This window comes from Narcine bancroftii, chromosome 8, assembly GCF_036971445.1.
Source record: "Narcine bancroftii isolate sNarBan1 chromosome 8, sNarBan1.hap1, whole genome shotgun sequence".
Lineage (NCBI taxonomy): Eukaryota > Metazoa > Chordata > Chondrichthyes > Torpediniformes > Narcinidae > Narcine > Narcine bancroftii.
In genome coordinates this window covers 139,544,984-139,559,343 of record NC_091476.1, presented here as the reverse complement: position 1 = coordinate 139,559,343, position 14,360 = coordinate 139,544,984, and the positions used below count along the sequence as shown (strand labels likewise).

Below are 14,360 nucleotides of genomic sequence, written 5' to 3'. Positions count from 1 at the left end.
CCGTAAACAAAAATGTGAAAATTATTCCAGATTTGGTTTTGGATCAATTGTGGGATGAAAAATGTGGGATAGAGGAAGATGCTCCCCTCATCAATTTTTTTTTTTTGATCGACCAGCAAATGCAGAGTCTCAATTTACCGCCTTGTGCACTACAGAGTACTTGTGTGCGTAGATGGCTCTTCAACCTTGCAACCTATGACTCTGAGGTTGAGAGGATCACAGCTCCTCTGTCTCATTTAACTATCCCTCTAGACTGACTTGATTATGGCGAGTCCAAATGTAGCTGTGTAAGGTGTATATAATTTAAATGATCAGGTCGCTTTTGTTATAATTTGATGACCTTTTTTTTTAAATAATTTGTTCTGATTATTACAAAGGAAGCTTTAATCTGCTGTAAATTATTTTACTAATTGCATTAGATTGTAGTAATTGACTTATCAATTGGAAATTCAATTTTGATTTATCATCCAATGAATCTGAATTTGCAACAGAAGTGTAAATTTTGCATTTATTTTTCTTCCAGTGATTCCAACTCCACTCCATCTGACCAACAGGCCCCCAGTGCAGACTTCGAAGCTGCAGAGTTTGTGGCTGCAGGTTCATCCGCACAAGGTTTCGGTGATGTCCACAAGTCTGATCCAGAAAGCAAAGCTGAGGAGGAACTGGCCCATTGTACAACAGGCATGCTGGTTGCCTATCATATGCCCAACACAGCAGCTGGAGACCAACTGCCTGTACCCCATTGTGCAGAGAGAGAAGAAAACCTACCTCCTGACATGTCAATCTATCCAGAGCAGGGTTGGCTGACTGGTGCAACAGAAATCCAGTTCCCCAAACTTCTTGCTGATGAGTATATGGGGCATTCTGCTGGTTACTGGCAAAATGCAGAGGGATGGAGCTTTGACATGATGCCAATTGATAGAGTGATGGTAAAAACCCTGAACGAAGATAAACAGGGTGGAGATCCTGATACAATATCCAGTGATTCGAAGGAGTTGCCACGCTTGAAGTCATTATCAGATTCAGCAGTACAGGTAAGGCAAAGCAAGGATCTTCCTGTCACAGATGTGGAAGGTTCTGGGTTTGAAAGCTCTCTGCTGCGAACCAGCAAAGTGACCATGTCTCCAGAGGATTTTTTTCAATGCCTGGTTATTCCAGTGTGGGTCAGATCCTTCTCACAAGTCCTCATTAATTCAATGCTATACAATGTAATGGTAGGTGGACTGGAGGTCATTGTGTATGGATGGAGTAGGCTATACCAGGGTTTTGAAATTGGTGCTGTTGGACATGCACCATTTGGAGTGTTGGGCCTAAATCATCTGGGGTTAGTTCACTGGAAAGATGCCCATTCTAAATGTCATCAGCTTATAGCCGAGACAAATGCTCGAATTGAAGGAGTGATGCTCTGCTGTATGCATTATCTTTTGCTTGCTGCTTTAAGGTTTATAAACTAAGAGTGGGACTGTGTGTGTCCATAACCCTTCTCCTCTGGTTAGCCTACTCAGTGAATTCTGTGCTTGAATCAGCCCATGTACTAACATGATCATTCAGTGACCAGGTAGCTAATTTTTTTCCCCTTTTTAGAAAAGGTTTTGTGCAGAATAAAATTTTGATGAAGAAAATGGAATGGCATGATTCATCCTGGATAGGTATTGTAAAGATAAAGGATTGATTGGAAATGCATGTTGTTTACAGAAGGAAGAGGCCACCCAACGTAACATGCTTGTTTGTACCTGCTATCTTGGCAACAATGGGCAGAGGAAAATAATAACAATTGAAGTCAAAGGAAAAACCAAAATATTTTGTTTGTAAAGAGCAAGGAAAATGCACTGTAGGGATCAAAGTGGTAACCTGTGGGAGGTGGGGGAAATGGGTGAGGTTCTTGAAAGGTGAAGTTCTTGAAAGGTGAAGTTCTTGAAAGGTGAAGTTCTTGAAAGGTGAAGTTCTTGAAAGGTGAAGTTCTTGAAAGGTGAAGAAGTTCTTGAAAGGTGAAGTTCTTGAAAGGTGAAGTTCTTGAAAGGTGAAGTTCTTGAAAGGTGAAGAAGTTCTTGAAAGGTGAAGAAGTTCTTGAAAGGTGAAGTTCTTGAAAGGTGAAGTTCTTGAAAGGTGAAGTTCTTGAAAGGTGAAGTTCTTGAAAGGTGAAGTTCTTGAAAGGTGAAGTTCTTGAAAGGTGAAGAAGTTCTTGAAAGGTGAAGTTCTTGAAAGGTGAAGTTCTTGAAAGGTGAAGTTCTTGAAAGGTGAAGTTCTTGAAAGGTGAAGTTCTTGAAAGGTGAAGTTCTTGAAAGGTGAAGTTCTTGAAAGGTGAAGTTCTTGAAAGGTGAAGTTCTTGAAAGGTGAAGTTCTTGAAAGGTGAAGTTCTTGAAAGGTGAAGTTCTTGAAAGGTGAAGTTCTTGAAAGGTGAAGAAGTTCTTGAAAGGTGAAGAAGTTCTTGAAAGGTGAAGAAGTTCTTGAAAGGTGAAGAAGTTCTTGAAAGGTGAAGAAGTTCTTGAAAGGTGAAGAAGTTCTTGAAAGGTGAAGAAGTTCTTGAAAGGTGAAGAAGTTCTTGAAAGGTGAAGAAGTTCTTGAAAGGTGAAGAAGTTCTTGAAAGGTGAAGAAGTTCTTGAAAGGTGAAGTTCTTGAAAGGTGAAGTTCTTGAAAGGTGAAGTTCTTGAAAGGTGAAGTTCTTGAAAGGTGAAGTTCTTGAAAGGTGAAGAAGTTCTTGAAAGGTGAAGAAGTTCTTGAAAGGTGAAGAAGTTCTTGAAAGGTGAAGTTCTTGAAAGGTGAAGTTCTTGAAAGGTGAAGTTCTTGAAAGGTGAAGTTCTTGAAAGGTGAAGTTCTTGAAAGGTGAAGTTCTTGAAAGGTGAAGTTCTTGAAAGGTGAAGTTCTTGAAAGGTGAAGTTCTTGAAAGGTGAAGTTCTTGAAAGGTGAAGTTCTTGAAAGGTGAAGTTCTTGAAAGGTGAAGTTCTTGAAAGGTGAAGTTCTTGAAAGGTGAAGTTCTTGAAAGGTGAAGTTCTTGAAAGGTGAAGTTCTTGAAAGGTGAAGTTCTTGAAAGGTGAAGTTCTTGAAAGGTGAAGTTCTTGAAAGGTGAAGTTCTTGAAAGGTGAAGTTCTTGAAAGGTGAAGTTCTTGAAAGGTGAAGTTCTTGAAAGGTGAAGTTCTTGAAAGGTGAAGTTCTTGAAAGGTGAAGGTGATGCCAATATTGTAGTTATAAATGACATGGAAAATATTGGATGGGATAATGATGGAAAAACAATAAGTTTTATAAGGTTTAGTGGTTTTAAAAATTAATGAGGCACCACCCTTGATTGAAGTGTATTCCAGACCTGAGAAGAAGTTGCGAAGGAGATGACAAAGGTTCTCATTACTGTTTAGATTTCAGATTTATTGTCAAAGTACATACATGACATCACATACAACCCTGAGATCCTTTTTCCTCCAGGCGCAGCAGAATTACCACTAGTTGTAAGTGCAAAAATAAACTGCATACAGTGTAAACAAAATAAAAGAACTGTAAACATATAGTGAATGTAAACAAATTGTGCAATACAGAGAAAAGAAAATCAGTAAAGTGCACAAAAGTCCTTAAATGAGTCTCTGATTGACTTTGTCATTGAGGAGTCTGATGATGGAGGGGTGGCAGCTGCTCCTGCACCTGATACTGCTAGTCCTGTGGCACCGATACCTCTATCCTGACGGCAGCAGTGAGAATAGACCATGTGCTGGGTGGTGTGGATCCTTGATGATCGCTGCTGCCCTCCGATGGCAATGTTCCCTGTAGATGTACTTAAAAGGGGGAGGGTTTTGTCTGTAATATCCTTAGCTGTGTCCACTACCTTTTGGAGGGGTTTATGCTCAGAGGTATTGGTGTTCCCATACCAGACTGTGAGACAGCCGGTCAGCATACTTAGCACCACACCTCTGTATAAATTTGCCAGTGTTTCTGGTGACATAACAAACCTCCGCATATTCCTGAGGAAGTAGAGGCACTGACATGCTTTCTTCACAATGCCATCGGTATGTTGAGTCCAGAAAAGATCCTCCGAGATGGTGGCTCCCCAGAACCTAAATTTGCTCACCCTCTCCACCTCTGATCCCCCAATGATCACTGAATTGTTTACCTCAGGCTTTCCTTTCTTGAAGTCAACAATCAGCTCTTTATTTTTGTTGACATTGAATGCAAGGTTGTTGTTGGGGCACAATTCAACCAAGTTTTCAGTCTCCAACCTGTGTACTGACTCAACCCCTTTTTTTATACAACCCACTACTGTGGTATCGTCGGCAAACTTGTAGATGGTGTTATTGTTGTACCAAGCTAGGTGTAAAGTGAGTAGAGCAGGGGGCTAAGCCTTGTGGTGGAGATTGTGGAGGAGAAGTTCTTGCCAATCTTCACTGATTGTGGTCTGGAGGTGAGGAAATTCATGATCTAATTATGCAGTGGGATGTGAACTCCCAGGTCTTGGAGTTTTCTGATCAGTTTTGATCCTCTAACCAGGTGTGCACTTGAGGATTGGTAGACTGCTGTTGTTTAAAAGGGAGAAAAGCATAAAAATTAATGATGGATAAATTATTGCAATATATCACAAAAAACTTAATTTGAAAATAGACCAATTCAATTTGGACTGTCAGCATAATTAAGGCAAGATCTTGTCTGACCAATCAGATTTGCCTTCCTCATTAATTGGGGGAATTACATTTGAAGTTGTCTAGGTTGATTTCAGAAGGCATTTGACAAGGTCCCATGTGACAGACTGGTCAAAAACTATGAAAGCCCTTAGCAGTCAGGTTGGAGGTGAATTGAAACCTAAATTAGTTAATTGGTAGGAACCAAGGGCAATGGGGTTCTTGTGACTCAAAGAATTGTACCTTGGGCTTCATAGATTTTATGTTTAGCATGTAAGAAATTGATTGAAGACAAGTTGAAGATGGTGCAAAATTGGTTGTGTGATTGGCAGTGTGGAGGGGAATTCTTCAATTGGTGGAAGATGTAGATGGTAATCGGGTAGAAGAATTTAATCCAGGAAAAGTGAGGTACTACATTTAGAACAGGCAAGGAACTAGATAACAAATGGCAGAATATTGAGTGGACTGGAGGAATGGAAGGTCCTGGGGTGTATTCCCACAGATCTTTAAAGGTGACAGGGCCAGTCAGTCAGGTGGTTAAAACACCAGGACATTGAAATGTACATGGAAAGGGAGCATTAGAATATATATCATTGCCCACACTCTGGAAAATGCATTGATTCCCTGAGCTCATGGTTTGTGACACTGAGCGTTTATGACAAAAGCATTTCACAATATCAAAACTACTTTTTGATTTAATTGTCTGAATTAAATGAGATTTACCAAGTGCTCAAGAGCCCAGAATCAAATTGGAGCTGGAATCCGCACATACAACTGAATTTTTTCATTTCAGACAGATTGTGCTGCTGTGGATGTGGAGGTCAGTACAGATCAGGACATTGAAAGGTACATGGTAAGTGACCACTGTTGTCTTGTGTTAACTCTACTACTGAGTGCTGGCTCCTGTGTCTTTGTTCCTTGTCCTTTGGAGCAGCCATTTTCAAAGGAGATCCTTCTGGCTCCCCTGTGGGCCACAGCCTATTTAAGTAAAAACATTGTTTTCCTTTCACCTTGTGTATCATAAATAATATCAAAGAGGATTAAAAAAAAGGCTTCTTTTAGTATATAAAGAATGATCCTGGAGGACTGGAAAATCACAAATGTCACCTCACTATTCAAGAAGGGAGTGAGGCAGCAAAAAGTAAGTTATAGCCTGGTTATCCTGACACCAGTGGCTGGGAAGATGTTGGAGTTGATTATAAAAGGTGAGGTTACTGAGGCATGTGACAGGATAGGACCACTAGAAAATGACACTGTGAAATAGTAATGGGAGACGAGATGGCAGAGGAACTAAATGAATACAGGTACTTGCGACCTATGCGACTTGCGTCCATCCGCACATACAACTGAATTTTTTTTTAAGAGGTAAAGGAAAAATATAAAATTTACACAGATTTTGTTGTTTTTGACAAACTATACATGGCATGTAAGAGCCAAAATGTGCATACTTACCTTGTTAGTCTGCGTCCCAGGTTTGCAAGCTGGGCGTGGCCATCTTGATTCCTGTGGGCATGTACAGGTCTTTGGTTGGCGCACGCGCAGTGGGTTTGCATATTGGAGTTCACTTGGCACATGCGCGAGAGTTAAGGGTGTGAATTCAATATCTTAGGGCACTTAGCTCTCATGCAACTGAAGACTTGCACATGCACCCAGGAATCAAGATGGCTGCGCCAGGCTTACGGACCCCAGGGTGTGTGCGTACAAGGTAAGCATGAACCAGAATGTGGAAAGATTTGCCAAGCTTAATTGACAAAGTCAGGAAGCTTTAAGTTATTATTGTCAAATCTATGATGAGAAAGACATTTGATTTGAAAAGTTTGCTTTAAGACTTCGGAACTCCTTGCGAATGGGCAAAACTCTGACTTGTGTCCATTTCGAGATACGACCCAATTATGAGTCCCAATTATGGTTGTGAGTCAGGAGTACCTGTATTTTGCATTAGTCTTCACTCTGCAAGATGCGAACAGTGTGCCAGATGTTGAAGGGAATGGAAGTGAGGGCAGTTACTATATAAAGGGAGAAGGTGCTCAGAAAGCTGAATTGTCTAAGGGCGGATAAACCTCCCGGACCAAATGAATTGCACCCTCGGGTCCTGAAAGGTACAGTGGTAGAGATTGTGGAGGCATTGATAATGATCTTTCAAGAAACAATAGATTCTGGCATTGTCCTGGAGGACTGGAAAATCACAAATGTCACCTCACTATACAATAAGGGAGTGAGGCAGCAGAAAGTAAGTTATAGCCTGGTTATTCTGATGCCAGTGGTTGGGAAGATGTTGGAGTAGATTATAAAGGGTGAGGTTACTGAGTACTTGGAGGCATGTGAGAGGATAGGCCAAAGCCAGCCTGGTTCCCTTCAGGAAAAATCTTGCTTGTCAAACCTATTGGAATTCTTTGAGGAAATGACAAACAGGCTGGATAAGGGAGTTGAAGTGAAGATTGTGTATTTGGATGTTCAAAAAGCATTAGACAAGATACCACACGTGAGGCTATTTAACAAGATAAGAGCCTGTGGTATTGTAGGAAACATACTAGTGTGGGTAGAGCATTGGCTGATGGGCAGGAAACAGAGTCAGAATATAAGGATCATATTCTGATTGGTTGCCAGAGGAGTGTTTTTTTATGGTGTATATTAATGATTTGGATATTAATGGCTTGCAGATGATACAAAGGTAGTTGTGGGAGCAGGTGGTGTAGAGGAAACAGGCTACAGAAGGACTTAGACAGATTAGGAGAATGGGCAGAGAAGTGGCAAATGAAATATAATGTTGAAAGTGTATGGTCATGCCCTTTGGCAGAAAAAAATAAATGAGCAGACTATTTTTTAAAAGGAGGAGAAAATTCAAAATACCCACATGGAAAGGGACCTGGGAGTCCCCGAGCAGGATAGCCTGAAGGTAAACTTGCAGGGTGACTCGGTGGTGAAGAAGGTAAATACAATGCTGGCATTCATTTCTAGAGGAATAGAATATAAGAGCAGGGATGCGATCTTGAGGCTTTATAAGACACAGGTGAGACTTCACTTGAAGTGAGCAGTTTTAGGCTTCTTTAAAGAAAAGATGTGGAAAGGGTTCAAAGTAGATTCACTTGGATGATTTTGGAATTGAAAAGGTTACCATATGAGGAATGTTTGACAGCTCTTGGCTTGTATTCATTGGAATTTAGGAGAATGTTGGGGGGGTGGGGGTGGTGGAATCTCAGTTTAACATTTTGAATGTTGAAAGGCCTGGGCAGAGTAGATGTAGAAAGATTGTTTTCCTTGGTGGGAGAGTCGAGGACAAGAGGGCACAACTTAAGAACTGAAGGATGTCTGCTTAGAACAGAAATGCATACGAGTTTCTTCAGCCAGAGGGTGGTAAATCTGTGGAATTTGTTGCCACAAGTGTGTGGAGGCCAGGTCGTTGGGCATGTTTAAGACAGGGTTCTTTAAGATTTAAGATAGGTTCTTGATTAGCCAGGGCATCAAAGGTTATGGGGAGAAAGCCAGGCAGTGAGGCTGAGTGGGAGAATGGATCAGCTCTTGATTAAATGGTGGGTACATTTGATGGGCTGGATAGTCTATTTCTGCTCCTATGACTTATGGTCTTAAATATTATTAATTTTTTTATGCAGTTGGTAGGAGTGAAGGACGGAAGAAACTGCTTCTCAAGGAAGGAGGCCCATAAACTTTGGGGGGTGGGGTGGAGGGGCAAGCCGAAAAAAGGTTGAGAATGGCTGTTCCAGAGATGGTTAAATCGCCATTAAGTGTTTAGTTCACCACTGGATAGATCAAAATACATTTATTTTGCTGGGGGTGGGTGGCAATGATAGGATTTTTTTTCGTTGCTTAACATGTTTTGAAATGTATGAAAATTGAAAACCTGGTTTGGGAAAGGACTTCCTTTGCCAAACCTTCACTGAATTCCATCATAAGAGGGTGATAAGCAACTGTTGGTGAACAGCGCACAGTCTCCGACAAACGAACCCACCCATTCCAGTGTACAGAAAAACCTTAAGGACAAGTGAGTTTTGTGCCAGGCTCCAACAAGTTGGAGAGAAAATCTAACTACTACCCTTGGCATATAGAGGCATTATCACTGAGGCATGCTGGAAACCATTGACAGAACTGAACTGGACCAGCCACACCCATTGTGTGTCTATTCGATCGGGTCAGATGCCAGGTCTCTTGTGAATCCTGACACCTCAAAGCCTTCCACCCTGGTATTAGTCCAGTCGAAATGAAATACTTCCCGTGTGCCTGGATTTGTGCTGTTTCAGTGACGCTTGAAGAAGCTTATTGCATTCCATCACCCTAAAGGTTCGTTCCATCTACTCCTGGCACATGGAAATTGCAGTGTGTACCATCTACTAATTGTATCCCAGGCATGTACCTAAGCTATTCCAACCTACTATCACCAATTAGAAGAAAGGTGGCTGGCACAAGGGAACACCATCACTTGCAGGTTTTACTCATGCCCCCTCCCCCGCCCCCCAACAAGTATCACTGTTCCCTTCAAGACTGGGCCCAAATGAAGGGCTTTTTTATCCAACTGTACTTGAGGTGTGTCCTTACCAGGACTGCAGCAGCTTAAGGTGTTGGCTCATGACTACCTTCTTGGGGCAGTCATGTTCAGAAGCAAATGCTGGTCTTGTCAGGAAAAAACAAATCTGATTTTAAAATTAAATGAAAAGAAATGAGTAAAATAGTCATAGTTGAACTCCCTTTTAGGGTTGATTGCTTATCAACTGACCATTCTGGCTGTTTTGACACCAAAAACCAGTCTGCATTAGCAGTTAGTGTTACAGTTCAAATCTGGCACTGTCTGTAAGGAGCTTATTCGTTCTCTCCGTGTCAGTGTGGGTTTCCTCTGGGTGCTCCGGTTTCCTCCCACTGTTCAAAACTTACTGGGAGTGTAGGTTAATTATGTGTAATTGGGTGGGAAGGGCTCGTGGACTGGAAAGGCCTGCTACTTTGCTGCAGGTCCAAATTTAAAGTTTAAATTTAAAATAATTTAGCACATTTTAGGCAGGACATCCTCTGCACATCAAGTAGTTATTGTATTTCCATCTTGCATTTAGAATGAAGTAATAGCTGAGAGGGAAATCCTGAAGGAAAAGTACCAAGTGGTGTTGGATCGACAGACACAAGTGGAGAACCAATTGCAGGTTAAAGTTTGGCACCTCCAGCAACAGCAGGAAGAAGAGGAGAGCATTTACCAGGTAAACGCACAAGAAAAAGAAAAAGAGATTTATATTTACAGAGTTCACAGCCTTGATAATTGCAACCTACAAAATACTTTTGTAGCAAGTGTTACGAACCCAGAGGACTTCAAAACTGAGCAGGAATAGAAATTCACCAAGGCAATGGTTACTGAAAAAAATGTTGCTTTTAATTTTCTTTAAACATAATAACAAGATCAAACTTTAACTTATTACTATTAACTTAACCCCATTCTAATTATAAACATACGTGTACATAATGTGTGTATGTTCAGGAAATTTCTTTGTTTCACAGTCCAATCATTCACTTTTCACTTCTCCAAGTTCACCGGTGTCAGGCAATTCTTATACTGTGCACAGAATTTAACATTTATGAATCTTCACCAGGCTCCAGTGCTTAAAGTTAAATGGTTACTGCTAAGGAAAGTTCTTGTTGGTTTCAGAGAGATATTTGTTGCTCACTGGACGTGCACAAACTGATTTCCTCCAATCAGTCACTTCAGTGTCTTGCCGAAAAAACTTGCCCCATCATGGGTTTTCCAAATGATAACCTCTTCTTCCAGGTCACCACAGAGTTCCTCTTGTTTCCCTTATTTCAGGAGAAATACTCTAGCCATCCATTTCCTCTTGTAAAGACTACAAGGGTTTTGAACAAGCTGAACTCAGAACTCACAACCTGTCTTCAAAATGGGGTTTTTCAACCAGCCTGCCAGCTTGCCATGTTGCAGCCTCAACTGCTACTGTAGAACTGACCTCTTTTTCTCTCTCTCTCTCTCTCTCTCTCTCTCTCTCTCTCTCTCTCTCTCTCTCTCAGAGAAGAATACTGTTTGTTTTTTCCCCTCTTTGCTTGTAAAAATCAAAGGACCCATCCCAAGGCTCCAAACCCAATCTTTGAAAGATCTCATCAGTACTTGAGCCCAGACTGTTCCAATTTGCACCTCCTTCTGAAGTTCTTTCCAAAGCAGTTCTGTTCTGTTGTCTCTGCAAAAATCAACCGGAGCCTCAACGTCGAGCTTGTGCAAAGCTCTTGCATTTTAAATGAGATGTCTTTTGTGAAGTGTTACTCTGTGAAGTGACCTGCACTAAATCCCCACAATCTATATTTTTAAAAGATATTTATTCGTAATCATTCTAAAATCCCCTGTAATACAAGTGAACAAGAGTAATACATCACTCCTGTGATTAGAAAAATTAAGCCGGTTTGCACAGATCAAATTCCTACAAACAGCAATGTTACACTGACCAGATTATTAATCTTTTGCTGAGGTTTGAGGGTCAATATACAGTAGAACTCCCTGGTGTTTGGCACCAGTGGGAATTGGTAGATGCTGGATAAGTGAGTTCTCCAGTTGCTTGATGTTGCACAATTGGCAAACCAACTGTGAGGCATGCCAAGTTTAAACTTCTGTATTTTTTACTATTTATTTTCCACGATATTTTTGCTGGTTGCTTGAAGCTGCTGGTTGCTTGAATTCCTGAACAGCAAAAGCCCAAAAATCTGGATGCCATAAATCCGGACTCTCAAACTTTAAAAATTTAAAGGGCTTTTGTGTGCATGGCTGCATGCTTAAGTACCAGAAGTGCGCAGTGACAACATGCAACCCACGCTTTACACCGGTAATCTTATCACAAAGAAATTAATTTGTATACTATATTTTTCTTTCACAAGGTTCATTTTGGAACATAATTTCAAGCTTTACACAGTTTATTTGTCGTGAAAAAATTCATTTACATTTTTGTCTTGTTGACTTTATTTTTCTTTAAAGCTGCTCATTTTGATAAATGAAGCTGTATGTGCTAATGAATAAACGATCAAAATTTACCTGTTCATCTCTTTATTCCTCTTAAATTTGAATTTTAAAAGTACTGCCTGAGAATCTGGAAAATCCGGACCGACCCAATCCCCAAGCAGTCCGGATTTTAAGACTTTTACTGTATCAGAGAAAGCATTTATCTTCTATCTTCAGGGTGAAACGCTTGTGGAACTTCTTCTAATTCTGAATCTTGAGCACATTGTTTGGACTTCTGATTTAGTCTTATGCTCATTCTTATAGGCCAGAACAACCAGATGATTACATTGAATAAAGTGGTATGGGAGCCTTGTGGCAATAACATTGTATGCAAAAGCAGGATTTTAATTTTTCTGATATTAGTGGAGAAATTTTTCAGTAATTGGGGTCGTACCCATTTCAAGCTAGTCATAAGCTCTACTTGGAAGGTAGACAATCTGTCAGAACACCATTGCTTCTAGGTAATGTCATATCAAGACCTGGGAAAAATACCTTTCTGTTTTTTTTATTGGAACTTTATCCTAATGGTATAATGGTATATTTTCCCTTCCTTCACTACCTGGAGATGGGGAAATATGCATTGTGTGTACATCCCAAAAATAACTAAAACAAAAACAAGTTAAGCAGCTCAGAATGTGTCTTATACTGTCTGAAGGCATGATACTTTTGCATTTACCAAACTTAGAAATCTTAGGCTATGCTCGGTCAAACATTAGCAAATGTTATTGAAGCAAGAACTACTCGTTAAACCCGACCAGTAAAAGCTGGTGGCCCAGTTGTAGGGCCCTGCATGAGGTTTCGTGATGCCATTTTAATCAGGTGGTTTCCTTCTGTTCTTTGACAGTTTTCTTGGTCCTTGGGGAGGAATGTTTTTTATTTGCCTTGGTTTAAGAGCATTTCAACCCATTTCTACTTTTTGCCATCCAATTATGTACATAAGATACTTCCATAGCAGTTTCATATAACTGTGGAAGCATTCTATAATTCAGTGTGGAAAAGAAATATGCCACTTGTTAATGAACTTGTGTTGATTAATGAACATTTACTATTAAACATGAAATCCCTAAAGCTGAAGTGCCATGGGTGTTAATTTGGCTCCCACTCTTGAGCATGGCAATTCTTTTTGAAGATGATTACGGATAATGCCTCCTGCATATTACAATGTAAATTAAAATGTTCCATGACATAGGTTCTCTGAAAATGAAGCTTTCAGAAAGATTAGTCATATTTTCCCTTTCTTTCATGGCAGACAACTGCACGTTTGCAGTGCGAATAAACTTTCTTTTCTCTCTCAAAACTACAGGATAACGTGAAGCAGATCAAAGAGATGAAGACAAAACTAGAGGAACTGAAGAAGAAATCTGAAAAAGAGAAGAAAGAGTTTGCTCAAAAAGAACAAGAGTTGAAGAATGAAGTTGAGAGGCTCTACAAGAATGGAAAGAGGTATTTATTAATACAGTAAAACCCACCTCACTGACAAAAGGCAAAGGAGGAAAAACCCAACACCCAACCCCAACCAACCAATTTTCCCCTGCAACTGCTGCAACCGTGTCTGCCTGTCCCGCATCGGACTTGTCAGCCACAAACGAGCCTGCAGCTGACGTGGACATTTACCCCCTCCATAAATCTTTGTCCGCGAAGCCAAGCCAAAGAAAGAAAAACCCCTGGTATATGGCACCAATGGGGATTGGTATATGTAGGATAAGTGAATTTTTCTATTGCTTGAGACTTGCTCTTCCAATGCCTAACTAATACTATACACCTGCCTTAAGAATAAAACGTTTAAAAGACAAAAGGAAACAATTCTATATGGCAGTGGCTCTGAACAAACTTCTTTGCATGAAAATACAAACCTTAAAGCATTTTACTTTATTTTCAGTCACATTCTTTGAAAGCATTTAACCATCGGTGCATCTGCAGGTTTCTTCTCCTCTATGGAGTCGCATAAAAGATGAACAATAACATTAGAGATAATTAACCCCCCCCACCTCAAAGTTTACAGATAAAGCCTCTGACCAGGGCGACTTTTATTAAGCAGGGATAAGGAGAGACTTTGAAAGAGTCACCCTAACGGTGAGCAGCATCAACCAGTTCTTTATCGTAGGCTACACCATTGCTGTTTTATACAATTTTAGTCAAACAGCTGCTATGAGGAAAGCACAACAAAGGCACTTTACTGACTGAATATTTTCTCCCACCTTTACCAAAAGTTTATGTGTTATGTCAGAGAATATTTACTTGTACAATTTTAAACTTGCTTATTTTTTATTCTTATTTATTTTAATTTTTATTATTTATTTTCCTTTTTTTGCTGATTTCTGGAGGCTGCAGATTACTTGAATTCTGGATACCAGGGGTTTTGCAATAAAACAGAAAATATATTACATGAAATTTCCTTTAGTCTACTGTGAGACAAAGATTCACTATAATCAGAAATTACCCAGTACCCTTATAAGCAGCGAAAGAGAAGCAAATGATATTCTCCCTGCCCTGCCCCCCCAACCCCCCCCCCCCCACCCAGAGTCACTCTGCCCATGTATTAGCCTCCAGCAGCTTCCACAGCTACACAGCCTTCAGTCTGAATCATCGGCAACCCGGGTTCCAGATGCAAACTTCAGACATGATCAGGAAGTCTGTGTATCTGTACCATTTGTGTGTATGTGCATTTGCACTGTTTCTGTACTGTGGACCTGAGAACATGGTTTTGTTGGGTATTCAGATGATAAATAAACTTGAACTTGAATAAGCTTTTCAGTGAATGAAACAGCATGGAA

The 14,360-nt window shown here is 40.4% G+C and overlaps 1 protein-coding gene across 6 annotated transcripts in view; it reads left to right on the top strand.

The window, feature by feature from the left end:
• The window catches only part of LOC138741248 (RING finger protein 214-like), a 38,476-nt gene that overhangs the window by 3,574 nt on the left and 20,542 nt on the right, over positions 1 to 14,360 (top strand). For all 6 annotated transcript variants that reach the window (XM_069895021.1, XM_069895025.1, XM_069895020.1 and 3 more), the window contains exons 3-6: positions 524 to 1,034; positions 5,392 to 5,451; positions 9,656 to 9,796; positions 12,890 to 13,029. In XM_069895021.1, coding sequence (XP_069751122.1) covers positions 524 to 1,034; positions 5,392 to 5,451; positions 9,656 to 9,796; positions 12,890 to 13,029 — 852 coding nt within the window. The remainder of the gene's footprint in view (positions 1 to 523; positions 1,035 to 5,391; positions 5,452 to 9,655; positions 9,797 to 12,889; positions 13,030 to 14,360) is intronic.